We start from the raw sequence: 26,232 nt of genomic DNA on the forward strand, positions 1-26,232 counted from the left end.
ACTAAAAATATACATTTTGTGATAAAAGACATACATATTTTGAAGCTTTTGGTAGATATTGCCATATTGTTCTAGAACTCTGATGAATTTATGCTTCCATCAGCGAGGTAGGATAATGTGACAAAAATGAGCTTTTTACATGTTTTCATCTTTTTTTTTTTTTTGCTAGCTATACCATTTGGGGAAAAGAAACGAAAGAAAGGAACTTCATTCCAAACAGCTGCATCTCTGCATAAAGTAATTTTTAATTGCATCTATTCATATATTAATTGCCTCACAATCTGCATGTGTTATTATTTGTTTGACATTTCACATCCTCAAATAAGGATAAAGTATCAGGAATTAGCAAGTTGGAAAAGTTGAAGTTTATGCTATTATAATTAAGGGCTTTATTTTTTGTTGGTTCCCACCTACAACTCCTTTATCATCCCTGCACCCATCTTCCAGCTGATGTGCATATTGGCTCATAACAACTCTGAGTTGTCAGAATTGCACTTAGTGAAAGGGGAAACTAAGCTGCCTCTCTGCCCTCCTCTCCAGACTTTAGCCTCTCCCTTGCCTCAAGGGGGACCACCTATGGTGCAACTGGTGCATTTGTGTTTACAGCTCTTGCTTGCAAGGATCAGACTAAAGCTGAGTCTGAGTCATTGCTTTTCTCTTCCCCTACTGTTCCCAGCTTTCTTCACTCCCTAAAAATCTCTCAAACCAGAATTCCCATCTCAGGTTTGGCTTCTAGAGAATCTAACCTAAGATAGAGGTTTTCCACAGAGAGAGAACTTGAGAAACAATTTCTTTTTTCAAGCCATTTTATTGCCTAGCCATAACTTTGATACTGCTATCAAATTCAAAATAGGTAGAGATGATTCACAATTGAACTATGTCTGTCAAATAAATATTGACTTGCCATAGGAAAGAAATAACGTGCATTGGGTAAGCAGGAAAGAATGTTGAATTCATTATTTTACTGTTAGAATACATCTTGGCTGTGAGAGTGAGTTGATAGATTTGGAGACATTTGTGAGGTGGATTGGTGTTTTTAGTGATTTGCAAAGTGATTTTATGTTTATTATGGTCTCCATTTTAGGAAAACCTGAATAAATTGATGACTAATCTGAAATCAACAGCACCTCATTTTGTGAGATGCATAAATCCCAATGTGAATAAAATGCCGGGTAAGAACTAGATTTCTTTGTAATTCACTCTAGGAAATAGATTTGATATTAGCTATATTGAATATCTTTTAAAGAAATATTTATTGGTGCCTTTTATATAAGGATAGAATTTTGTATAGAAAAATGAAAATATGTTAAAAATGAGGTCTTTGGAACCTCCTCAATATTGCCATTGAAATGGACATACAGAAGGATTTCACAGAGCAGTCTCAATTGGGCAACATTAGAATGTTTGATATTACTATTTAAATTCCTCCTTGAATTTTATGCTGAACATGGATGAGCTCCCATGCCATTGTCTACAAGGGCAAACTATAATAAAAAGGGAATTGAATAATCAATTAGGGGATTAAGGTAGATATTTCAGCATAAAGGAAGTTATTTGGTCTGAGTTATCTAAATTGACCATAAAGACAGTTCCTAAATCCATTTCTAATTGTTGACAACACCCTCTAGTCCTCCTTGCCAATGCCAACATCTTCTTCCCCTTTCTAATAGCATTTATTTTTTTATAGTTATGTAATTCTGGGCAGTGGATATATTTTCGTCAGAGAATAGTTGTCGGGGGATGATGTGATAGGTGGATGTTGGTGATTTTTTTTTTTTTTTTTATGTTTTCAATTCCCCAAACAAGGGTTTTACCAAAAATAACTACATGGATTGCTTTCCTTACTTCATGAGCTTGACGATTCCCAGCCATCTCTTTGGAGTTACAGGCCCCTCTGGAGCTTGGTTTGGAGGCTGTCGGCCTCCAAGGAGTGTATATGACAAGCCCTAAGTCTTTAGAGCACTAACCACCCTTATAATATGTAGCCAGATGTTGCTGGTTCTGATTTCTGAGGTTCCTTAGTATCTTGCATTTTTACTAACCTTCTGTAATTAAGACCCCAATCCTGACACACTATGGCCTATTTTGGGAAAGTGTGATACAAAACAATGATGTTGCCGTTAGAGTTTCTGCAATACAAACACTTCATGTTCATTCACGGCTGTATGTTTTTGCCTCATTGTTTCCTATCAGCTGGATTTCTGGATGTGTCTAGGGACACTGCTTCCATCTAGCAAGGAATCTAATTAGCTGTGTTCTATTTTGGAGCAATTCTGTTACCTATTAGAGTTGCTTCCCATGGAGTCAACTTGGATTTCAGCAGGTTTGGTTTTTTTCTTAAAGTCATAAGACAAAGTCGTAAGAAAAGCTTCATGATCTAATCAAAACAGTTATTTATATGTACTTAAAGAGAATGAGTGAGTCTGATGTTAAGGTGTCATAGGATTCTACTCCCTGTATCTCCCCTTTTTTAAAAAAAGTAACAATTTGAGACAGAATCTTGCTCTGTCCCTGAGGCTAGAGTGTAGTGACTAGAGTGTAGCTGTACGATCTCGGCTTACCACAACCTCTGCCTCCTGGGTTCAAGCAATTCTTGTGCCTCAGCCTCCTGTGTAGCTGGGACTACAGGCGTGTACTACCATGCCTGGCTAATTTTTGCATTTTTAGTAGAGACGGGGTTTCGCCAAGTTGGTCAGGCTAGTCTTGAACTCCTGGCCCTAAGTGACCTGCCCGCCTCAGCCTCCGAAAGTGCTGTGATTACAGGCATGAGCCGCTGTGCTGGCCTACTTTTGCCTTCTTATAGATTATCTGTTTCTGTCTGTGAAAGGGATTGGAGTATAGAAATATGGGTATATGATTTAAGTTTATTTCTGTGACCTTGGGCATGGAGTCCTTTTTTGTTTTCATTTTTCATGTAATACCGTAGTAGAAATTTGTGATAGGAGATGTGGTTCTTGGCTTGTTTCAGAAGACTCTCTGAGGGCAGGGACAGTGGCTTCTTGGATGGTTTTTCAAAGGCTTCTATTGGAGATTGCAGCTGACAGCTACAGTAGAGCTTCTTTTGATGAATGAGAAGGTGACAGAAGGATGCTTATACTACAGAATAGGACGTAGGCACTCTCATGAAAATAAGGGGAGAATGAAGTCTGGCATGTGGACAAGTCCTTCCTAAGCACAACTGTAAACAGAATGTTGTGCTTGTGTCCGTCTTCCCCTTTCCTTTTATTCCTCCTCCTTATCCCTTCCCCATCCTGCGCAGAGAAGGCAGTTCTCTTTTGTGTTCTTATCACCCTTTCTGGCTGGTTTTTGGTTGGCAAATGAACGTGAGACCAGCCATTTACATTCTAGCAAAAATTGTAATCTTTTTGCCTTCCAAGAATATTTGCTTAGAAACATCTCATCTAACTGTGAATTAAGGGGCATGTTCCATTTTAAAGGAATTTCAGGGAAATCATATTTGGAGATGCCTACATAATAGGATGATTACTGTGAGTACTATCAGGCCATAAGTGAGTGAACTCCTATGACCTATCATGTGGAAACTATCCAATTCAGACTTTCTTTTAACCCAAGATGCAGCAATTGGTACAAAATCTGGGCCAATAATTTTTTTTCAGGCACAGATCCACCGTGACTCTTTTTTTTTTCCAGGTATATTGGACCCTTACTTGGTTCTACAGCAGTTACGCTGTAATGGTGTCTTGGAAGGGATTAGGATATGCCGTGAAGGTTTTCCAAACCGACTGCAGTATGCTGATTTTAAACAAAGGTAAACATACCTTCCAGGATCCAAGAAGCCTGAGGCAGTTCATTCTGTTTTTCTCCCTTTCCGAGTGTTTAGGCATGCATTGTTTGTTTGGTTAATATCCTCCAGACTACAGATCGATGTGTTTTGGTGGTGGGAAGATATATGATGACAGAGTTCCATTATTATTTCCCCTTAAATCCAACATCCATGTAACTGTAATATCCTTAAATCTCTATTAACAGATAATAGACCCACATATAGAAGAAATAAATACAGAAGAAACATATGGAGGCTGAATTGAGTCTCTGAAATGTTGTGTATACTTAATCGTAGCTGCCATCCAAGCACGCTGTGGCTTTACTAGCAAGCCCCTGAAAGGAAGGAAGCCAGCAGGGTATATGGCAGGAGGCAGGAGTGGCGTCTTTTCTATTTCCTGGATTCTAGAAGTTTAAATTATAGGTCATCAAGTCAATTTGAGCAAAGTCTGGTAGAGTAAAAAGGGGCATATTTCTTGCTTTAGAATTAAGAGGCATATTTCTTGTTTTCCACCAACTCACCAACAGGGTGAAGGAATCCTGGAAAAGACATTTAATGTCTCTGCTTTTCAGTTTCCTTATCCATACAGTAGAGATACTTATGCTTTCCTCCCTCCCTCTCTTTCCTCTTCCAACCCCACCCCTGCCTAATTGAGCAATCAATCAAATGAGGTTGCTTCTAAAGCAATATGAAAAGTACAAACTATTATACCAATGCAAGGGATTATTGCTTGTACCCTCATTATTGTTACTAAGAATTTTGTGAAAATTGAACGTATTAATAACAGAGATAAAAATCTATATCTCCTTTCACCTCATTTGTCTAGATTAGTCTTTATTTGAATAATATGATTTCCCAACCCCAGGATTTTTTCTTTATTTTAAATTAGGTACTGCATTCTGAATCCAAGGACCTTTCCAAAGAGCAAGTTTGTGAGCAGCAGAAAAGCAGCTGAAGAATTACTTGGCTCCTTGAAGATAGACCATACCCAGTACCGATTTGGAATCACTAAGGTAACCAGAAAACTGCAAAGAATGCATTTGGAGACGAATTGGGGGAAGAGTGTGTATCTTAAAATACCTGTGAATGCTCAATTATAAGGCATTCTTCAGCTGTCATGACCATAAATAACACAAATAGATCTTAGTTGAAGGTGAAAACTTCAGTGCTGTTTGAGAAAAATATTCAATGTTTTTTAAACCTCAGTTTTGACTACATTTACATTTTTATAATTAGTCATCTAAGCAAATTTGTGCCAAGATATAAAATACTGAATCAACCTGGTGTTGTGAGAAAATGTGTATATATCAGAGCTGGAAAAAGGTGAATCGACTTCCTAGAGCAATGGCTTATCTATGTGTGAACTGATTCATCCGCAATATTCTTTTAGGGACTAATTTCTCTGAGTAATTTAAAACTTCAAAGGTAACCCACTATTAAAAAAATTAATCCAAAACCAATTTCCTTAAATGTGATTCCCTAAATTCTACTTCATCTTAGATGAGCTTGGGATTCACATATTTTGGGAAACTTATAACTAATCAATAGATTTGGTCTTATCTGGCAGTCAACATCAGTTTGTTCGTAATGACATCCATATAAGGAACAAATTATTTGAAGGAGAGTTGGAAAATTCAGGATAAAGACCTCATAGAATTAGAATTCTGTAGTATATGGTTATAAAACGTTGGCTCCCACATTTTGAGTACTTAGGAATCAGTTTCTGCTGTTTATTGTTTCTGCTGATTTTCACTGATGATGCCTTCCTTCCTTGTGCGTTTAGTTATTTTTGCTGTATACTATTCCTCTGGGCCAAGACTGACATGAGGCAAGTGAAGCTCCTAAGGCACAAATTTCAAAGAGGCTTTCATTCTCAGGGTTGAGCAAGTGAGGTTGAGAGGCACACACTCTCAGGGCACTCTCACACTTAGTGCCTCCATAAAATGTGTGCCTTAGGCACCTCACTATTTCACCTTGTTTGTTAGTAATTATTCTTGAAAAAATATTTTTGTGGATTATTTGATGCCTTAGACAAAAGTGCCTTACTCTAGAACAGACGTCAGCAAACTACGGCCCAAGAGCCTGGTCCTATTTTTAATATATTGTCCACTAGCTAAAAATGGTTTTAGATGGTTCATGAATTGTTTAAAAAACAAGAATATCCTAAAGAGATTGTATGTAGTCCATAAAACCTAAAAATATTTACTATCTGATTCTTTACAGAAAATGTTTGCAGAACGCTACCTGGTACTTTGGAGCACTGCATGCCTGAACCCATCTTCAAACTTAAACCAGCTTCCCTGAACAATTGACACATTATTAATAGATAAGGGGAAGAATAGTTTACATTCTTAAGCAAACAACAGAACCACATGATTTAATAACATGGTTTTTTTTTCACATTTTAGATTTATAAAATCAAACTTTCTAGGGTGTAGATTTTACACATTAAATAAAACTTACAAGAAATGGAATTGATATATTTATCCCTAGGAACACAACAGTTGCTCACAGGATCATTCAATAAACATTTGCTGAATACCCATTATGAGTGGAGCTAACACCTGACTTTTCTTTTAGGTGTTTTTTAAAGCTGGGTTTCTGGGTCAACTGGAAGCAATGAGAGATGAGAGACTATCTAAAGTCTTCACATTGTTCCAAGCCAGAGCACAGGGCAAACTGATGCGAATCAAATTCCAGAAGATTCTGGAAGAAAGGTATTGTATGCCCACCCTGCACCCCCACTGCTAGGGTAATAGTGTGCCTTAACCAGTGCAACTAATCTCATTGTCTTATAGTAGGTCAAGAGCTGCCTTCTCTGGTTAGGCTGGGTCTTAAACATTTTAAAATCATAATATAACAAAAAGACAGAGTGCAAAGGGCTTTTATTGCTCTATTCAACCAAGTATAGGCATAATTCAGATATTTCTTGCCATGCTTTCAGGCTTCCCTTTGAGAGAGATTTTTATATTCTGAGAAGTCTGGATCTCCGAGAGTGGTGCGACTCACAATTTATATCAGAAGCAGACCTGAAAGGTTTGCATATATCCCACAGCCACCTCTGTGGGGAAGTATGCTTCAAAGACCGAGGTGTTCTGACCCCTTTGTTACGTCCCGTGGGTCAGAAACTGTGGCTCTTGTTGACATGTAATCATAACTTTCTTACTTTATTTCAGACAGGTTCACTAGGGACATTTATCACCATGCTTGTACATTCTTAGGCATTGGTTTTGTCTGTTGTTTAATAGAATCATGGAAAGCAAGCTAGCAAAATCTCCAAACAAAGGGACTGTGAGCAAGGGATGCTGAAGTTGTATTTATTTTTCCCTTAGCATATATTGTCTTCTGAAGAGAGGTCTACAGATCTTGGTGTAACTTGTTTAATTGACAATTTGTTAATTCTATTTTTTCCCAAGAGAAAATGGTTATTACATGGTGATGTCAAAGATAATAGAGAGATGACTCTTAAGGGTCTTCTGTGACTCTCATATAGTGGTCAGTGTGGTATGGGAGTTTGGGGGTCAGGAAACATGGCTTCTAGGACCAGTTGTGTAAACTTGGGTAAGATTCTTAATTTCTCTATAGTTTACTTTCTTAATGTCTGAAGTGAAACCTCTATGATCCATTCTCTCTAAATTGTGACTTAAAAATTACTTTGAAAGATCTCAAGCAAATAAAAAATACAAAAAATACTGTAATACATACTCATGGAGTCATCATGAAGGCATTTCAATTCTTAACATTATTAATTTTTTATTTTTGTAGAAACAGGGTCTCCCTATGTTGCCCAGGCTGGTCTCGAACTCCTGGGTTCAACAGTCCTCTTGCCTCAGCCTCCCAAAGTGCTGAGATTACAGGCATGGGCCATGGCACCCAGCCAACTCTTAACATTTTTTTTCTGTAATTGCTAACAACATTTTAAAAAATTAACATACATAGTTGAAGCCCCCATATAGTTCTGCTGTAATCCAAGTCTTACCTTTTCCTTTTCAGACCCTGAGTTTGTGTCTCTCATTCCATGTTTTATATATGTCATATAAAAGTATGTTTTCATACCTTTGCTTACTCGATATGCAGATATCCTTAAAATGTGACATGATTTTACATGTGCTTAGTCTTCATGTAAATAATATTTTGTATATATTGTCCTGAAGTTTGTCTTTTATATTCAGTATTATTCTTTGAAATATATCGATGTTAATGAATCTAGGGCTAGCTTATTGATTTTAACTGCTGTATAGTATTCCATTATATGAATATATCATAATTTATTTATCCATTTTCCAGCTAATATAAATTTGTTATTTCCTTTTTTTTTTTTTTGGCCAGTAACTTCTGCAGTGACATTTTTGTAAATGTCTCCCCATTCGTATATATAAGAGTTTATTGAGGGCATCATTACTCAAAATACTCCATTTTCTGATAACAGTTTGTGGATAGCAGCTGGTCTGAGGCACACACTTTGAGTGTCGCTTCTCTAGGGCATGAATTAATAATAGGTTTTAGGTCACACACAACTTCAACTTTGCAAGATGTTGCCAAATTGCTTTCTAATATGCCATATTCTCCACCAGCAATGTATGAGAGTCCCGTTGTCCCATGTTCTCACTCACTTGTGGTATATCAGCCTTTAGAAACTTTTGCCAAATGTCTTCATATTTCTGACTTTGGGGAAAGCTATCATTTCCCTTTAAAGAATGATGTTCAGTGTAGTTTTTTTTGTTTTGTTTTGTTTTGTTTTTGTAGAAATTACTTATTGTACGAAGGACATTCCTTCTATTTTATTTTGTTAAGCATTTTTATCAGGAAATTATTTAATCATTTATCTGCATCTATTGAAACAATCACATGGTTTTTCTGAATTAATCTATAAATGTGTGGAAATATATTAACAGATTTTTTAAAAAGTTAAACTTACTTTGGTTAAGAAATATTTTCATACATTGATGGGTTTGATTGTAATATCATCATGAGATTTTTCATCAATATGCATGAATAAGATTGGCCTATAATTTTCATCTGCTGTGTTATCTGAATTTGAATCAAGGTTATCCTAACCTCATAAACAGTTGAAGAATGTTTTCTCTCTTCAAAACATGAACCAGTTTATAACTGGTCTTTGACTCTTTGGTAGGCATTGCCAATAAAATAATCTGGATCTGGTGGTTCTTTTGTGATAGGTCTTACAATTTTGATTCAATTTATTTATTGGTTACATGTCTAATGAGATATTTTCTTCTTGAATTAGTGCAGGGAAGCTTTCTTTTATTGAAAAAGAAATTTTACATTTCTTTTGAATTTTTCAATTTGATCGATTTATTTTATTTTATTTTATTTTTTATTTTATTTATTTTATTTTTTGAGACAGACTCTCTCTCTATCACCCAGGCTGGAGGGCAGTGGCATGATATTAGGTCACTGCAACCTCCGCCTCCCTGGTTCAAGTGATTCTTGTGCCTCAGCCTCTTGAGTAGCTGGGATTAAAGGCTGTGCCTTCACACCTGGCTAAATGTTGTATTTTTAGTAGAGATAAGGTTTCACCATTTTGACCAGGCTGGTCTCAAACTCTTGGCTTCAAGTTAACTGCCTGCCTTGGCCACCCAAAGTGTTGGGATTACAGGCATGAGCCACTGTACCTGGCCTTATTATTTTTAAATCTCTACTGTATCTATATTATATTCCTAGAGCATAATCCTAAATTATTTATATTTCTAGAGTATTATCATTCCTAGTATTGTTTTCTTGTGCCTTCTTTCCTTTTTCTTGACCATTCATGCCACATCTTTATTTAGTCTATTTAATAAACCACTTAAACTTTTTTTCTAGATCATTAATTTCTGATCTTACCTTTATTCTTTTTTTTCTTCTACTTTGTGTTTATTCTTTTTCCTTTTTCCAACTTTATTCAGTTACCATTGACAAAAATTGGATATATGGTGTATAATCTGATGTTTTGATATATGTAGGTATTATGAAATGATTACCACAATCAAACTGATTAATCCTCACCTTATGAAGTTATCTTTTGTGTGTGGTGAGAGCATTTAAGGTCTACTCTCTTAGCAAATTTCCAGTATACAACACAGAATTAGTAACTATGGTTACCATACTGTATATTAGATCTTCAGAACTTACTCATCCTGCGTAACTGAAACGTTGTGTCCTTTGAGCAACATCTCCTCATTTTCCCTATGGCCTGGCTGCTGGTAACCACCATTCCACCCTCTACTTCCGTGAGTTTGACTTTTTTAATATCCCACATATAAGTGAGATCATACCATATTTGTCTTTGTGTGCCTGGCTTATTATACTTAGCCATCTAATGTCCTCTAGATTAACCCATGTTGTCAAAAATGACAATGTTTTCCTTTTTAAGGTTGAATAATATTTCATTATATATTTATGCCACACTTTATTTATTTGTCAATGAACACTTAGGTTGATTCCATATCTTGGCTATTGTGAATAATAGTACAATGAACATGATAGTACAGATATGTCTTCAAAATTCAAATTTCATTAGTATTTTAAGATTGATAGATCCTATGGTAGTTCCATTTTTAATGTTTTGAGGAGCCTTCGTACTGTTTTTCTTAATGGCTGTACCAATTTACATTCCCATCAACAGTGTACAAGGGTTCCCTTTCCCCACATACTTGCCAACCCTTATCTTTTGTCTTTATTAATAGCCATTCTAACAGGTGTGAGGTGACATCTCATTGTGGTTTTGATTTGTATTTCCCTGATAATTAGTGATGTTGAATATTTTTGCATATACTGTTGGCCATTTGTAGTCTTTTGAGAAATGTCTATCAGGTCATTGCTGATTTTTAATGGGGTTGTTTTCATGCTATACAGTTGAATTCCTCATATATTTTGAATATTACCCCTTTATTGCATGTATAGTTTGCAGATATTTTCCCCCATTCCATAGGTTGTCTTCTCCTTTTTGATAGTTTCTTTTGCTGTGCAAAAGCTTTTTAGTTTGATGTAATCCCATTGTCTATTTTTGCTTGTGTTGCCTTTGATTTTGGGGTCACATTAAAAAGAATCATTGGCAATTTATTGACCAATGTCAATAAACTTTTTCTCCAAGTGTTCTTCTGGTAATTTTACAGTTTCAGATCTTAAATTTAAGTCTTTAGTTCCTTTTGAGTTCATATTTGTATATTCTGTGAAATGAGGATCCACTTATTCTTCTGCATGTGGATATCTAATTTACTAACACCATTTATTGAAAAGACTGTCCTTTCCATACTGTGTGTTTTTGGCAACTTTATTGAAGAACAATTAACCATAAATGCATAGATTGATTTATGGGTTCTCCGATCTGTTCCATTGGACTATATGTTTGTTTTTATGCCAATACTTTGCTGTTTTCTTTGCTATAGTTTGTAGCGTATTTTGAAATTAGGTAATGTGATTCTTCCAGCTTTGTTTCTATTGTTTTGGCTATTTGAGGTCTTTTGTGGTTCCATATAAATTTTAGGAATTTTTTCCTAGTTCTGTAAAAAACACCATTGGAATTTTGAAAGGGTTTACATTGAATCTGTAGATAACTTTGGGGACTATGGACTTTTAACCAAAAATATCCTGTGTTCTTCCAATTCATGAACACAAGATATTTTTGCATTTGTTTGTGTCTTCAATTTCTTTTTTCAATGTTTTATAGTTTTCAACGTGCAGATCTTTTACCTCCTTGGTAAGTTTTATTCCTATCTATTTTATTTTATTTTATTTTTTGATGCTATTATGAATTGACTTCTTTTTTGGATAGTCCATTGTTAGTATATAGAAATGTTACCAATTTTTTGTGTTTTTTTAATCCTGCAAGTTTACAAATGTATTAATTCTATTTTTTGGTGGTTTTTAGTGTTTTCTATATGAGATAGTTTAACTTCTTTGTTTCTAATTTGAATGGCTTTTGTTTCCTCTTTTTGCTGATTACTCTGGTTAGGACTTTCAGTACTATATCGAAAAAAACTATTGAGAGTGAGCATTCTTGTCCTGTTCCTGACCTTAGAGGAAAAGCTTTCAGTTTTCAGTTTTTCACCATTAAGTATGATGTTAGCTGTGGGCTTGTCATATATGGCCTTTATTATGTTGAGGTACCTTCCTTCTATAGCTACATTGTTGAGAATTTTTATGATGGATGAATGAATGGATGTTAAATCTTGTCAAATATAAAGATATTTATATCATCTTGATGAATTGACCCATTTATCATTATGTAATAGCTTTCTTTATCTCTTGTTACAGTTTTTGACTTATATATATTTTATCTGATGTAACTATAGCTGCTCCTGCTCTTTTTCAATTTCCATTTGCGTGGAATATCTTTTTCCATTTCTCACTTTCAACCTGTGTATGTTCTCAAAGCTAAAGTGTGTCTCTTGTTGGCAGCATATAGTTGGGTTTGGTTTTTCTATTCATTTGGCCACTCTGTCTTTTGATTGGCAAACTTATTTCATTTATATTTAAAGTAATTGTTAATAGATACAGACTTACTACTGCCATTTTCTTAATTGTTTTATGACTTTTTAAAAAATTGTTTGTTTCTTTCTGTCTTCCTTTGTGATGTGATAATATTTTGTAATGCTAGGTATTTATTCCTTTCTCTTTATCTTCTGTATGTTTACTAGAAGTTTTTTCTTTGTGGTTACCATGGGGCTTACATAAAACATCTTGTAGTTACATGTTTATCTTAAGCTGACAAACCTCTTATTTTTAAGCTGGCAATAGTTTAACTTCAACTACATATAAAAACTCTTCATTTTAACTTATCTTGTCCCCACATTTTATGTTACTTATGTCACAATTTAATATTTTTTAATATTGTATATCTATTAATCCATTATTGTAGCTACAGTTATTTTAAATAATTTTGTACATTAACTAATATTAGAGTAAAAGGTGATTTATGCACCATTATTACAGTATTATTCTGAATGTGACTATGTTCTTGTCTTTTCAGTGAGTTTCACACTTTTATATATATTTGTGTGGTTAGTTAGCATCCTTTTGTTTCAACTTGAAGAACACCCTTTAGCATTTCTTGTAAGGCAAGTAGTGATGATAAACTCCCACAGTTTTTATTTGTGTGGCAGTCTTTCTCTCCATTTCTGAAAGGCAGCCTTGCTGGATACAGTATTTCTGGTTGGTGGTTTTTAGTTTTTGTTTTCTTTCAGCACTTTGATTCTATCATACCACTGTCTTCTGGTCTGCAAGGTTTTGCTGAGAAATCTGCTCATAGTCTCAGGAGTGTTTCATTATATGTGACAAGTTACTTTTGTTTTGCTGCATTTGAAACTCTTTGACTTTTGAGAATTTCATTATAATGTGCATTGGTGAAGATCTCTTTGTATTTGATCTACTTGAGGTTCTTTGGGCTTAATGAATCTAGTTGTTCGTTTTCCTCTCCAGATTTAAAAGCTTTCTGTCATTGTTTCTTTAAATAAGCTTTCTGTTTCTTTCTCTTTCTGTGCTCCTTCTGTGACTCCCATAATGTATATATTGGTAAGCTAGACGATATCCTATAAGTGCTGTAGGCATTCTCCATTCTTTTCATTTGTTTTTCCTTTTTGTTCCTCTAAATGAGTAATTTCAAACGACCTGTCTTTGAGCTTACTGATTCTTCCCCTTGATTGCATTTATACTTTCCATGGAATTTTTCAGTCCAGTCATTGTGTTTTTCAATTCCAGAATTTCTATGTGGTTCTTTTTTATGGTTTTTATTTCCTTGTTGAAATTCTCCTTTTGTTCATGTATTATTTTTCTCACTTTGTTTAGTTGTTCTCTTGTAGCTCACTAAACTTTTTTTTAAGATCATTGTTTTGAATTCTTTGTCAGCAATTCATAGATCTCCATTTAGGGTGGGTTTCTAGGTGGTTTGTTTCATTCTTTTTATTCTGTTTTGTGTTCCTGATTCTTCATGATTATTATAGCTTTGCATAAGTGTCTGTACATTTGAAGAAACAGTAGTCCCCCTCCTCCATATTTATGTACTGGCTTTGACTGGGCAAGATCTTCACCAGACATCTTGGCTAGAGATTTTAGGCCTTCGTCCCTCACTGCTCCAGCTGTTCAGTTTGTTTGTGTATTTGTTTCAGAAACCTGTAATTTCTTGCTTTCTCCAGTGTCTGATTTTGTTACTTTGTAGATCTCCATTTCTTTAGGGGTGGTTATTGGTGTTTTGTTTTGTTCCTTTGGTGGTGTCATATTTTTTTGATTATTCATGATCCTTGTGGCCTTACATTAGTGTTTGTGCATTTGAAGTAGTACATCTTTTAGTCTTTATAGGCTGGTTTCAACAGGAAAACCTCTTCAGCAGTAAGCTTGGTCAGAGATTCTGGGCAGCCCAGCTGGCAGTGTCCACTGGTAGGATTGCTGCTGGAGTCTTGGGGCATGATGGCTTGGTGGCAGTTTCAGTGCACATTCAGGCCCAATTCCTGGGTCCATGAAGATTAGCTTGGAGGCTGTATACACTAGATCTTGGATCCACATGGGCAAGCCTTGGTGTCTAAGTCCATGGTAGTGGACTTAGTGAGGGTATGTCTGGATCCTGGGGCCATGAAAGTCAGTCTGTGGTTAGGATCTACTGGAACACCCTTATTGACTGGGTCCATGGGGATAGTTCTGGGGCCTGGGTCTGTGGGGACTAGACTGATTATCGGGATGGTCCTGGAGTCTGGGTCATTGGGGGTAGGCTTGCAGTCTGGGGCTACATGTCTGGACTGGCACTGGGGCAAGCCTGGAACCTGAGGTTATAGGGCCATCCTGGAGTCTGGAGCTGTGGGGGTTTGTTCTTTTCTCAATTCACTAGTTTTTTTCCCCCAGTGTTTCTAATAACCTGCTTAATTTTTCCACTGAGTATTTGATTTCAACTGCTATATTTTTTAGTTTTAGACATTTTATTTGGTCTTATTTCAAATCTGTATGTCCTTTTATCAGAGTGGTTCATTGTTTCTAAAGTTCTTTCCTTTTTACCTTTGACAATAATTTTTTTTTTTTTTTTTGAGACGGAGTCTTGCTCTGACGCACAGGCTGGAGTATAGTGCTATGATCTCGGCTCGCTGCAAGCTCTGCCTCCCAGGTTCATACCATTCTCCTGCCTCAGCCTCTCTGAGTAGCTGGGACTACAGGTGCCTGTCACCACGCCTGGCTAATTTTTTATAATTTTAGTAGAGATGGGGTTTCACCGTGGTCTCATTCTCCTGACCTTGTGATCCACCCGCCTCGGCCTCCCAAAGTGCTGTGATTACAAGTGTGAGCCACTGAGCCTGGTCAATAATTTTTAACATAATTATTTGATAGTCTCCATCAGATAGTACAATTATCTGAAAATCTTGGGGGTTTCATCAAACTTTTTATTATATGTGCTCAACTTAATTTTCCTATATGTGTTTTGTAACTTTGGATTTTAACCCCTTCAGGGTGCCTTATGTAGGAGAACTTCTGGTGTTTGGGTTTAAGGTGTTTTTTTTTTCAATGTGATTTTGCATTTTCCTACTCCAAGGGTTGAAAAGGTATTTATTATCAGAGTAAAAAAATCATTGTGCTAATTTCTTGGATATTTTTGTACCATTCAGGTAGTATAATTTAAACCTTAAATAATTCAGTGGTACTGGATCATTAAAAAAAATCTGAAGTAGAATTTGTCTTCACTCACACCAAATCAGATGTACTTTAATTTGATATCTCTCTTTGCTGGTAGGTGAATTTTTCAGTCCTCCTTTTTATTAAGGGTAAGATTCTTTGGAGGTTTGTGCCTTGCCTTTTTATCCATGTGAATATGAAAATACAGACTCTTACATTACCAAGACTTCTTTCCTCCTTCCGTAAAGATGGCCAAGCTATGCATGCATTCACTTATTGCTCAAGTTTTTGGTGCCTTCTATATGTCTTACTCTCTTTAGGTTCAGCTCTCATTCAAAGGATGTTTGTGATGGGAACATTTTTAGGATATCTAGTCCATAATACTGCTAACCCCAGATACCCCTTGGAGAGTTTTTGCCAGAATCAAGTGAAAGTCCAGATATAAAAGTGCTTTGAAGACTAATAAGAATTTTTTATGACTCCTAAAAAGATGTGTTTATTGAGGATTTTAATTTGGGAACTAATTTTCCTTTAGTCGGGGCTAACTTGCTTTTCTTTTTTCTCTCTTGATTTAGGGATGCACTCATTTTGATACAATGGAACATAAGAGCTTTCATGGCTGTGAAGAACTGGGCCTGGATGAGGCTCTTCTTCAAGATCAAGCCTCTTGTTAAATCTTCAGAAAGAGGAGAAGAAATAGCTGGACTGAAGGAAGAGTGTGCACAATTACAGAAAGCCTTGGAGAAATCAGAGTTTCAGAGGGAGGAACTGAAAGCAAAGCAAGTATCCCTCACTCAGGAAAAAAATGACCTGATTCTTCAGCTTCAGGCTGTGAGTAGCCACACCATTTGTTCTTTAAATCAAGTTTTTAATTAGACTTCCTTGTTAATCAGGCAGTGTTGACACGGAAGAAAAAAAAATAGATGCATGTGCTTTTCAGATACCAAAGGATTTTATAAAACCAAAGACAATGAAAACAAGGAGATACCCTGTTTCATAGTGAAGTGATTTCATTGGCAAGATGTCTTTTAAAAAGGGACAAATTATCAGATGGATTTTTACTGTATAATAGCACATGATGGAGGCCGGGAAGCTCTGGATCTTAATTTAAAGTTTGTATGTAGCCCATGACCCATTAGCAAATCAGCAGACAGGATTTTAGTAGGTCCCAAGAAAAGCTTGACTGAGATCTTCAGGAATGTTGCAGTGTGCTTCTAGTCAGATATCCTGATTTTGGTCTCCCTACTTCCCCTTCCTGGGTCCAAATCAACATTACTAATGAGTTGAGTTTTTAAAACAGTTCTTAACCTTGACTTTGTATCAAAGTCATTTGTGAAACATTAAAAAAATAAAATAAAGATGCCTAGACTCCACTCTCAGATATTTTGATTAAGCAGACTCTGTGTAGGTCCAAATAATCTCTATGGGTGACACTGATATCCAGTCCAGATTAAGAACCATTGTCTTTAAAAAAGCATCATGTCGCTTCCCGGGTGAGCAACCCTCAGATCATATAATATGTACATTTTTAGACTCCAAACCCCTGGTTTTGGTATTCAAGCCTCTGTCTACAGTATGATGCTAATGTGTCATTACTCACTGTCTTTCATGTTACTCCTCCCTAGCCACCTGGACTACTGTGATCCCAAAACAGCCCAAAGGGCCAGGATGAAATTTTAACCACCTTTATAATACTTTCCTCTCTACTTAGCACAGTGTTAAGTTGAAAAATTCTGTGTTCAAATATAATTTTTCTTGCTTTTTAAATAAGAAACAACAGTTTTTCTTATTTTTAAACTTTACCAAAAACAGAGAAAATTTAGTACTTTCAGACTGACACAAGTTATTCTTTTATTGTTATTACTCTTTAATATTTTGAAGCTGTATTATCTACCAGCATGCCAAGAGGCTGTATTTTATGTAAGACTTTACACCCAAACCCGCATTTCTGATACATATTTAACATAGCAGTGATTCTACAACTTCAGTGTATACCAGTCTTACCTGGTGTGCTTGTTAAAAATACAAATTCCTGGGCCCCATTTCAAAGCTACTGTAAGAACTGTAAGAATCAGAATTTGTAAAATATTTTGGCTTAGGGAAGAGGTAACTTTGGTTGACACCGGGCCTCCCAGTTTCTATCATTCTTCCTACTGATGGAAAGTAGCCAGTGCTACCTGGGTTGATGCAGGAGATAGAAATGGACCCAGCTTGTGTAGGGCATGGTAGACAAAAGCTACCATGTCAAAGTAGCAAAGTAGCTACCATGACAAAGGTGCATGTCAAAGATCATCATGGGGAGCATGGGAAACACATGGAAGCAAACTCCAGAGCAAACCCAAGAAGGCTGAGATGAGTTCAGATTGTAACTGTGATAAAGAAGTTGACAGAGCTATCATTATATATTATTATATATAATATCTATTTTAAGATTATTTGTTTTAAGGGAGAAAGCTAAACACAAAATAATCCAAAAAAAAAAAAGAAGTATTTTGAAATCCTTCTTTGCTTAGTCAAAATTCCACTAGAACTGAGTGACCTCGTTCCAATTAACATTGTGAGTACGTCAGAAAGCTGCCACTGGGGAAGGAATCTTCCTACTGCTAAACTGCCACACCATTGCTCAGTCAGCCCCCAAATCCTGCTGTCATGTTTAATGAAGAGATCAATGATGGTCGATTGGACTGTCCTCTTTGTTCAGTGGTGGTGACAGGTCTTGTATACAGGCTGAATGGAATGCAGCAAAAACTGTTCTGCTTGTCAATCTGGGGTGAACTAAGATAAAGTGTCCCCATTATTTCCCATACGTTGGAAGCTTCTCCGATTTGCATTCACCATTCCTAAATGTCCTGATACTCCTTTTTAATTTAGCCCCTGTTTTGGGATTTTCAGTGAAGTTGTACATTTATTATTCCATACCTCTCTCCATCTGTGCCTCTTTGAGCCCCGTTTGCTGGGTAGGCAGCCATTCTCCAGCCAGGAGCTACTCAGAGGCCAATAGCCTGGATTTTTATCTCTCCCCAGTCTCCCACTCTTGATCTGATTAGCAGACACAAGCTAAGTGAGGCAAATGGATTATTAATACATTGCCCAAACTGGCATGTTGTGAAGGATGGATGAGGTCTAGAGATGGAAGATGAAAATGTATGTAAAGTTATATTACAGCAAGACCAACAACAATAAAGAGCTTGCTTATGAAGAAGAGGTTTTATTCAGCCTCTAAAGAAGACAAGTTAGAGAGGTTTAAAGTTATGAAAGGTGCTCTGTAGTAAAAACCCCCTTTACTTTTTACTTGACCCATAACACACTTTTTACTTGACCCATAACACAGGAACAATGGGTCACCCAGTAAGAGCTGGAGGCAGTGCCTGTGCAAGGATAAAGGAAAGAGTACTATATGCTCTTTGTGTAACTTTGTACTATCAGAATCATTGAGGCAAAAATTTTAGTTCAAAATAACAGTGAAATCTAGTTAGTGACTTGCAACTTATGAATTCTAAATTTAGCCTATGAATTTAAAAAACATATAACTCAGCTCAATTTATTAGAAGAGATGTATATTAAACATGTACATCCGTGCACTTGTAATAGTTATAGTGCAATATTCTGAGGGAACTCTGCTTTCTTAAAAGATGATTTTTTGAGCAGTTATCTACCTCAAACTCTGTGCCCGCATGGATGTTTCCAGAAGCTGTGGTTTAAGCAGCACACCACTGATTTTTGGAGGCACGCTAGCTCCTTTAGGCCACCAGGATTCTATTAAGTGCTTTAGAAGAGGTAATCTAATCTACTGAATTGGCCTGAGAGATCGAAAGCACCTCCAAACACAAGCAACTTCTCCACTTCTCAGTGATCTGATCAGGGACCTGGGAATATTATTGCAGCTGTTTAGGAAAGGTAGGTGAAAGTGCTGGGCAGAGGGCAGGCAATTATCTCTTTGCTATGTGTTAAGCAGCATTTTCGCCTAGCTGATAAATTACTTCCAGCTGTTGGCAACAATTTTCTCCTCATCATGGCAGGAGCAAGAGACACTGGCAAATGTTGAAGAGCAGTGCGAGTGGCTGATTAAATCCAAGATCCAGCTGGAGGCCAGAGTAAAAGAGCTGTCGGAGAGGGTGGAGGAAGAAGAGGAGATAAATTCTGAGCTGACTGCCAGGGGGCGGAAACTCGAAGATGAATGTTCGGAGTTGAAGAAAGAAATCGATGACTTGGAAACAATGTTGGTGAAGTCAGAGAAGGAGAAACGTACTACAGAGCACAAGGTACTTTTTCCATAATGTTAGTTTAGAAGGCCTAGCAGCCAGAATTCCACTCTCAAATCAGGTTTTGGTATCTGACTTGTTCTATTTAAGTTAATTAACACAGTGGCCTGCAACTTTGCAGCATTGAGAGTCAGAACTGGCACAAAATATAGGGTCTGATAAACTATGCTCTCCCAATTCAGATTTCCAGTTTGAACTTATGGAACCTTATTTAACTTCCCAAATGAAACATTTTCATTTGTTCCAATCCTATTGCATCTGAACTCTATAATAGAGTAAAATGGTTTCATGGGGCCTGTAAGAACCCCTTTTTTTTTTTTTTGGAAGGAGAATGAGCATGATATGGTTTGCTAAAAGATAATTTGGGATGTGCCTGAGTCCCCAGCTGTGTCATTGATTTGGAGTTTCACCTTGAAGATGTCACTTTAATTCTAGTTAAGGACTTTCGTGTTTTGTTTGTTTTGGCTGAGAGTTTGTTTGAGGGTTTTAACTTGCGCATCTGTGTGTAGATTGAGGACAGTGAGGAGTCTGCATCAAGCCTCTGATACAGTCTCCAAAGTGACACCGTAATTTTGTCAGGCTATTAAATAGCACTCTTATTTTTATTGATTCCCTTTCATAAAAAGCACATGGGCCTGATACAGTCAACTTCCACGTTTGCATGTTTTATCAGCTGGAACCCTTCTTTAACTGCCACTTTCTTGGGATACTGAGGCACAACACGATCGGTACATGCCATGACTCCTCAAAAGAAATCGCAATTGCTTTTAGTGTTGTTACTGTTATATAATAATGTGAATTAAATTGGCCATCCAATTTAGTTCATATTAATAATGTTAAATAATTATGAATAATGTTAATTATTTACTCATATTAATGTTTAAACAGAATACTCCATTTCCTGACCATGACAGGTAACAGATCATTTTTGTGGGAGAAAAACTAAATTTAGCTTTAGAAAGTGTATCAGGAACTTGGCTAAATACAGCTCTTTATGATACTGGATACCTCATGCGTTGTTCTGGACGACAAAAGGAGATGACCCTCAGTGTTATGCCCAACTTTCCAGCAGTGGCTTTAATGAAGCTGTCATCTTCTTCCCACAGGTCAAGAACCTGACTGAGGAAGTAGAGTTTCTAAATGAGGATATCAGCAAACTTAACAGAGCAGCCAAAGTTGTGCAGGAGGCCCATCAGCAGACCCTAGATGACCTGCACATGGAGGAGGAGAAGCTCAGCAGCCTGAGCAAAGCAAATCTGAAGCTGGAACAGCAAGTTGTTGGGGTCAGTAACAGTGTATCTGGTTAGTTAGCTATCTGTCTACATATATACATATCTCCAGTTTTTAATTCATTAATTTATCTTGACAGTTTCAGGAAAACCTAGTAGCATAGTTTTCCTGATTATTCAGAATAAAAGGGTTATTTTTTTATACACAAAACCACGACAGTATAAGAGAGGTCTCTGCATATAATCTATCAGTTTTTAAATGCAAATTTCATTCAACCCTGGATGATAGTAAAAGAGCATTAAGATGCATGGTAAAGGGTTATCACTCTAGGTGACTGGCTTTCCCCATATCTCCCACGGAACCTGGTGTTTTGTGCTACAGATATGCTGGTACTTTATTTGACACTGGTGTTGAAGGATTCGTTTTAAAGGCCGTGTGTGTTTCCAGTGGTGTGCTGAGATTTATTTATGGTTGAAAGATACGTGAGGCACAAGCTGTGTTCTACCTACACTATTGGAAATTACTTTTAAGATTCTAGAGATGATGCCCTTGTTTTGCTTCTAAATGCCCTGTGAAATAAAACTGTTTCACACCGCACACCAGTTTCAATGTGTGGGTTCATAATTCTTCCTTTTTCCCACCCCAGCTGACATAGTGTATGCTATGCATTTATGCTCACAGTAGTCCCCACTTTTATAAAGTGTAGCCTTTATAAAATTGTTGACAAGGGTGGTTAGGTTTTTTTTTTTTCCTTGTCTGCTGCTCTTTCTTCCTGCCTCTATATAAGTTTCTTCTATTACTTATTCGTTGTGTTACATTTCTTCCTATTTCCACTAATTACATATCTCACAAAGCCTCAGCATAAGGATTTTTGGGTGTTTATATATGTGCATGTATATGCACATCACACACACCTGCCCACACCCACACACCCACACATTTATTCTCTCCTGGTGTCTTAGTCCATTCAGGCTGCTATAATAAAATACCATAAACTGGGTGGCAAATAAATAGCAGTTTATTTCCTACAGTTCTGGAGACTGGGAAGTCTGCAATCAAAGTACCAGCAGACTTGGTGTCTAGTGAGAACACATTTCCTGGTTTATGGAGGGTGACTTCTCCTTGTGTCCTCACATGGCAGAAGGAACAAGGAAGCTCTCCAGGTTCTCTTTTATAAGGACTCATTCCATTCTTGGAGGCTCCACCTTCATGCCCTCATCACTTCCTAAAGGGCCCACCTCCCAACACCATTGCACTGGGGATTAGGATTTCAACATATGAATTTGGCGGGGACATAGACTTTCAGTCCACAGAACTCAGTGTTCATCTACTTTCTGATTTTTACATATATCCTTTCCAGAATTTCTCCCTCCCTCCCAATTTTAATTTCATCTCTTTGGCTGGTTACAGAGCATATCTTCCATTGTTTTAAAGTAAACGTATCAATAAATAAAAAGCCATATTGTGACTGTTATCTAGCTTCCTGGAAAATTAACCTCTATATAATTCCTGGCAATACTAATCCATACAAAACTGGAATGTTCTGATGGAGGACATTTAGTGAGGAACCAGAATATGACATGATGTTATGAACTAGAAGAGGGTAGCAAGGTGGTGACAGGGCTTAAAAATCATGCCATGTGAGAATGTGTTTGAATGGGCCAGTGATGCCTAGGGTTATTCCAAATTATTAAGGATGATCATGCGGAAACTGATTTGCTTGGTGTTGCTCCAGGGAGCAGAGCTGGTGCTTGTGGAGAGAATTTACAGGAAATATTTTGGCTTCTTATGAAGAAGCACTCCCAAGTAAATGGACTTATCCACCCGTGAAATGAGCTGCCATGTGAAGAAGTGAGCTTCCTATCATTGGAAAGAGATCAATCAAGGGCTCACTGGCCATTTCTTGTTGGTTCCTTCCCTAAAACAGAACTCCTATTCTGTAATTCTAAAGTTTTCTTCCATCCCTGTGATTTCTGGATTCTTTTGTTAACCTATTGACATATGCAATATTTATTTGGAAATATCTGTGTTACTGGGCATCATTTATAGAATTTGTGCTTGTGTCCTTCTTTTTCCAGAAGGTAAGTGGTTAATGAACACATCTAGTGAAGTATAAACTCTACCTATTTATTTGACTAAATAATGTCTCCTTTTGTCAGCTTGAGGGTGCCCTTGAGCAGGAGAGAAAAGCGAGAATTAACTGTGAAAGGGAACTGCACAAACTGGAGGGCGATTTAAAGCTGAATCAGGAAAGTATGGAGAACCTGGAAAGCAGCCAGCGACACCTGGCAGAAGAGCTGAGGAAGTAAGCCACCTTTCTGTTGACATGAGATTCTTGGAGACCTTATGTTAGAAGGAACAGCTTTCTTGTTTCATTTATCCTTAGGACTCCAGGGCCAGATAGCTCAAGACCCAAGGCAAGGATAACAAACCTAGGAAATGATTTTTTTTTTCTTTTCTGGACTTTATTTTATAGTTGTAAAGAGACTAAATGCATAATCTGGAAGGACGTAAAGAAGAAAGTATCTGACTAGAAAATGAGAAAGAATGGTGTAAGATATATGAGATGTAAACTATTGGGAACTTGCAGCTGTAAGTCAAAAAAATAAAAATGATTCTTTTTTACTCATGAGACCAATGGCATAAAATGTAAAAAAAAAAAAAAAAAAAAATCCTCTTGTGAAGACTTACATACTCTCTGATTACTTAAATAATATGTTTCTCAGACATAACTTAATATTTATATAGGAATTTTGGTGAAATAATTTACTATATAAATATTAAACCTTAAAATCTAAAACAAGCCATGACAATGATCAAAATTAGGGAAACTTTCAACTTATTTGGATTCCTTACACCCCAAGGAACTCAGAGCAAGATGGCTTTCTCAGTTTAGTTCTACTAGTCAGTGACATGGGTTTTCTCACCTTCTCCCTTTTGTCATCTTCCTCTGTTTAACTAGACTTTTTTTTTTCTTTTAACCATTAGGGTTAAATTTATTTAGATTATACCAAATAAGAGAGGAAAACAGTGAGGATGAAGAGTAAGATAGGTCAGGTTGCTGAGGTGGGTAGATCATGAGGTCAAGAGATTGAGACCATCCTGGGCAACATGGTGAAACCCCATCTCTACTAAAAATACAAAAATTAGCTGGGCGTGGTGGCACGCGCCTGTAGTCCCAGCTACTTGGGAGGCTGAGGCAGGAGAATCGCTTGAACCCAGGAGGCAGAGGTTGCAGTGAGCCGAGATTGTGGCACTGCACTCCAACCTGGCGACAGAGCAAGACTCTGTCTCAAAAAAGGCCACATTAAAGATGGTAGTAGATCAATGGTTGAGGCCCACAGTGAAAGAGGAAAGAGAGTCCATTGACCAGCTGTGAGCGTCTGGCTTTCTTGTTGGTATATACATATATGCTATTATACATGCTCTTGGTGAGACTTGACTCATATTCTGCTAATAAGTTACTGGGCTTAATAGGTGTCTAGAATGATGAAACAAGCGACCTTATGAATGGAATGGAATAATTAAAACAAAATGATGATAGAGTTCCCTTAGCATTCAGTTGTGAAGATTGTGTTTCAGTACAAATGATAACCAGCAAAGTGTAAATGATACTCTATGTCATGTAGGCCACAGGTCAAGAGTTTTAGCATTTTATAAATCCATATTTTTAAAAAGTTGTAACTTTATTAAAAAACTTTTCCCCTAAATAGACCTATGTATATTTGAAACAATAAGTGATAAAGGTGGCATTTCAAATTAACAATGACAAGAGATATAGTAAATGGTATTGGAATTATTGGCTATTAATTTCCTGAGGTGAGAGAAATTGCTACCTCATACAATTTATACACACAAACTTCAGTTGCACTAATGAACTCAATATCAAAACAAAGCCATAAAACCATTAGAAGATGACAGATTATTCACAATAGCCAATATGTAGAAACAGCCTAAATATTCACCGATGTATGAATGTATAAAGAAAATGTGGGGGGTGTGTGTGTGTGTGTGTGTGTGTGTATGTGTATATATATACATACATACATACATATACACAAAAACCTATTGAAATAAAACATAAAATTTTAAAAATAAAAAAAACCCCAAACACACACACACACATATTCATACATACATCTGTATACATATATATACACATATAAAATATACATACACAATGGACTATTATTGAGCCTTGAAAAGAAACCCCTGCCATGTGCAACAACATAGATGAATTTGGAGGACATTATACTAAGGGAAATAAGCCAGTCACAAAAAGGAAAAAGACTGCATGATTCCACCGATAGAGGTATCTAAAATAATCAAATTCATAGAAACAAATTCATAGAAAAGTGCTTGCCAAGGGCTGGGAGGAGGGAGAAATCATGGAGAGCTGCTGTTCAATGAGTATAAAGTTGGTTATATAAGATGATTAAGTTCTAGAGATCTGCTTTACAACATTTTGCCTGTAGTTAACAATACTACATTTTGTACTTAAAAATTTAAGAGTAGAGCTCATGTTAAGTGTTCTTACCACAATTTTTAAAAAATTCGAATAAAAGATAGTCAATAAGTCTTAGGAAATTGACAGGCTACGTCTTCTTGAGCAAGTCACAAAAAGCCAAAGACAAAAGGGAGATATTGATATATTTGACATCAAAATTTTAAACATGTGGCAAATGCCAATACAAATAAAATGGAGACAGGTTATAAAGTGAGAGAAAAATTTGTAACACATATAAAAAATGTCAAGAATCCAAGGAAAATCTATAACTAATTAGATGAACACACCTAATAGAAAAATGGGCAAATAACACAAACAGGCGGTCCATTTGGTTTATTGACCATTTAAATATACTAATAGTTGACAAGATGCAGTCATTACTAGTAAATGAGGGCATTGCAGATAAAACAATGAAATAGTGATCTATTTTCTAAGAAAATTTCAGAAGTATGATATTAAGAATAAATGTAGAGAAGCAATGATCTCACACTGTTAGTGGAGAGCAAGGGACAGGGCTATCTTATTTTTCAGCACTTACCTATACATTACCCAGCAATTTCCTGCTCAGTATCCACTCTAGAGAAACACTCTCATGTATACAAGGGGCATGGTTATTAATAGTGTGATTTGTAAAAGCAAAATATTAAGGAAAACCTAAGTGCTTATTGTGAAATTCACAAACTAAGGAATGTCTAAATTGTGAAATACTATGTCATAGTTAATTTTTAAATGGAGTACTCTGTGTAGGCTTGTGTAGAAAAATATATTATTGAATTAATAATAATAATTATCTTAAAATATAATAGCTTAAGATTTTTAAGCTTAATATATTGATAAAAATAAATTCTCAGGCT

At 36.4% G+C, this 26,232-nt stretch overlaps 1 protein-coding gene across 1 annotated transcript in view; it reads left to right on the forward strand.

Moving 5' to 3' along the window:
* Positions 1-26,232, forward strand: part of MYH15 (myosin heavy chain 15) — a 129,576-nt gene that overhangs the window by 50,192 nt on the left and 53,152 nt on the right. Inside the window, exons 16-23 of the mRNA XM_077994122.1 lie at positions 3,652-3,769; positions 4,674-4,797; positions 6,365-6,501; positions 15,955-16,210; positions 19,366-19,641; positions 20,748-20,924; positions 22,950-22,952; positions 23,031-23,176. Coding sequence (XP_077850248.1) covers positions 3,652-3,769; positions 4,674-4,797; positions 6,365-6,501; positions 15,955-16,210; positions 19,366-19,641; positions 20,748-20,924; positions 22,950-22,952; positions 23,031-23,176 — 1,237 coding nt within the window. The remainder of the gene's footprint in view (positions 1-3,651; positions 3,770-4,673; positions 4,798-6,364; positions 6,502-15,954; positions 16,211-19,365; positions 19,642-20,747; positions 20,925-22,949; positions 22,953-23,030; positions 23,177-26,232) is intronic.

The sequence above is a fragment of the Macaca mulatta genome, chromosome 2 (genome assembly GCF_049350105.2).
Source record: "Macaca mulatta isolate MMU2019108-1 chromosome 2, T2T-MMU8v2.0, whole genome shotgun sequence".
NCBI lineage: Eukaryota > Metazoa > Chordata > Mammalia > Primates > Cercopithecidae > Macaca > Macaca mulatta.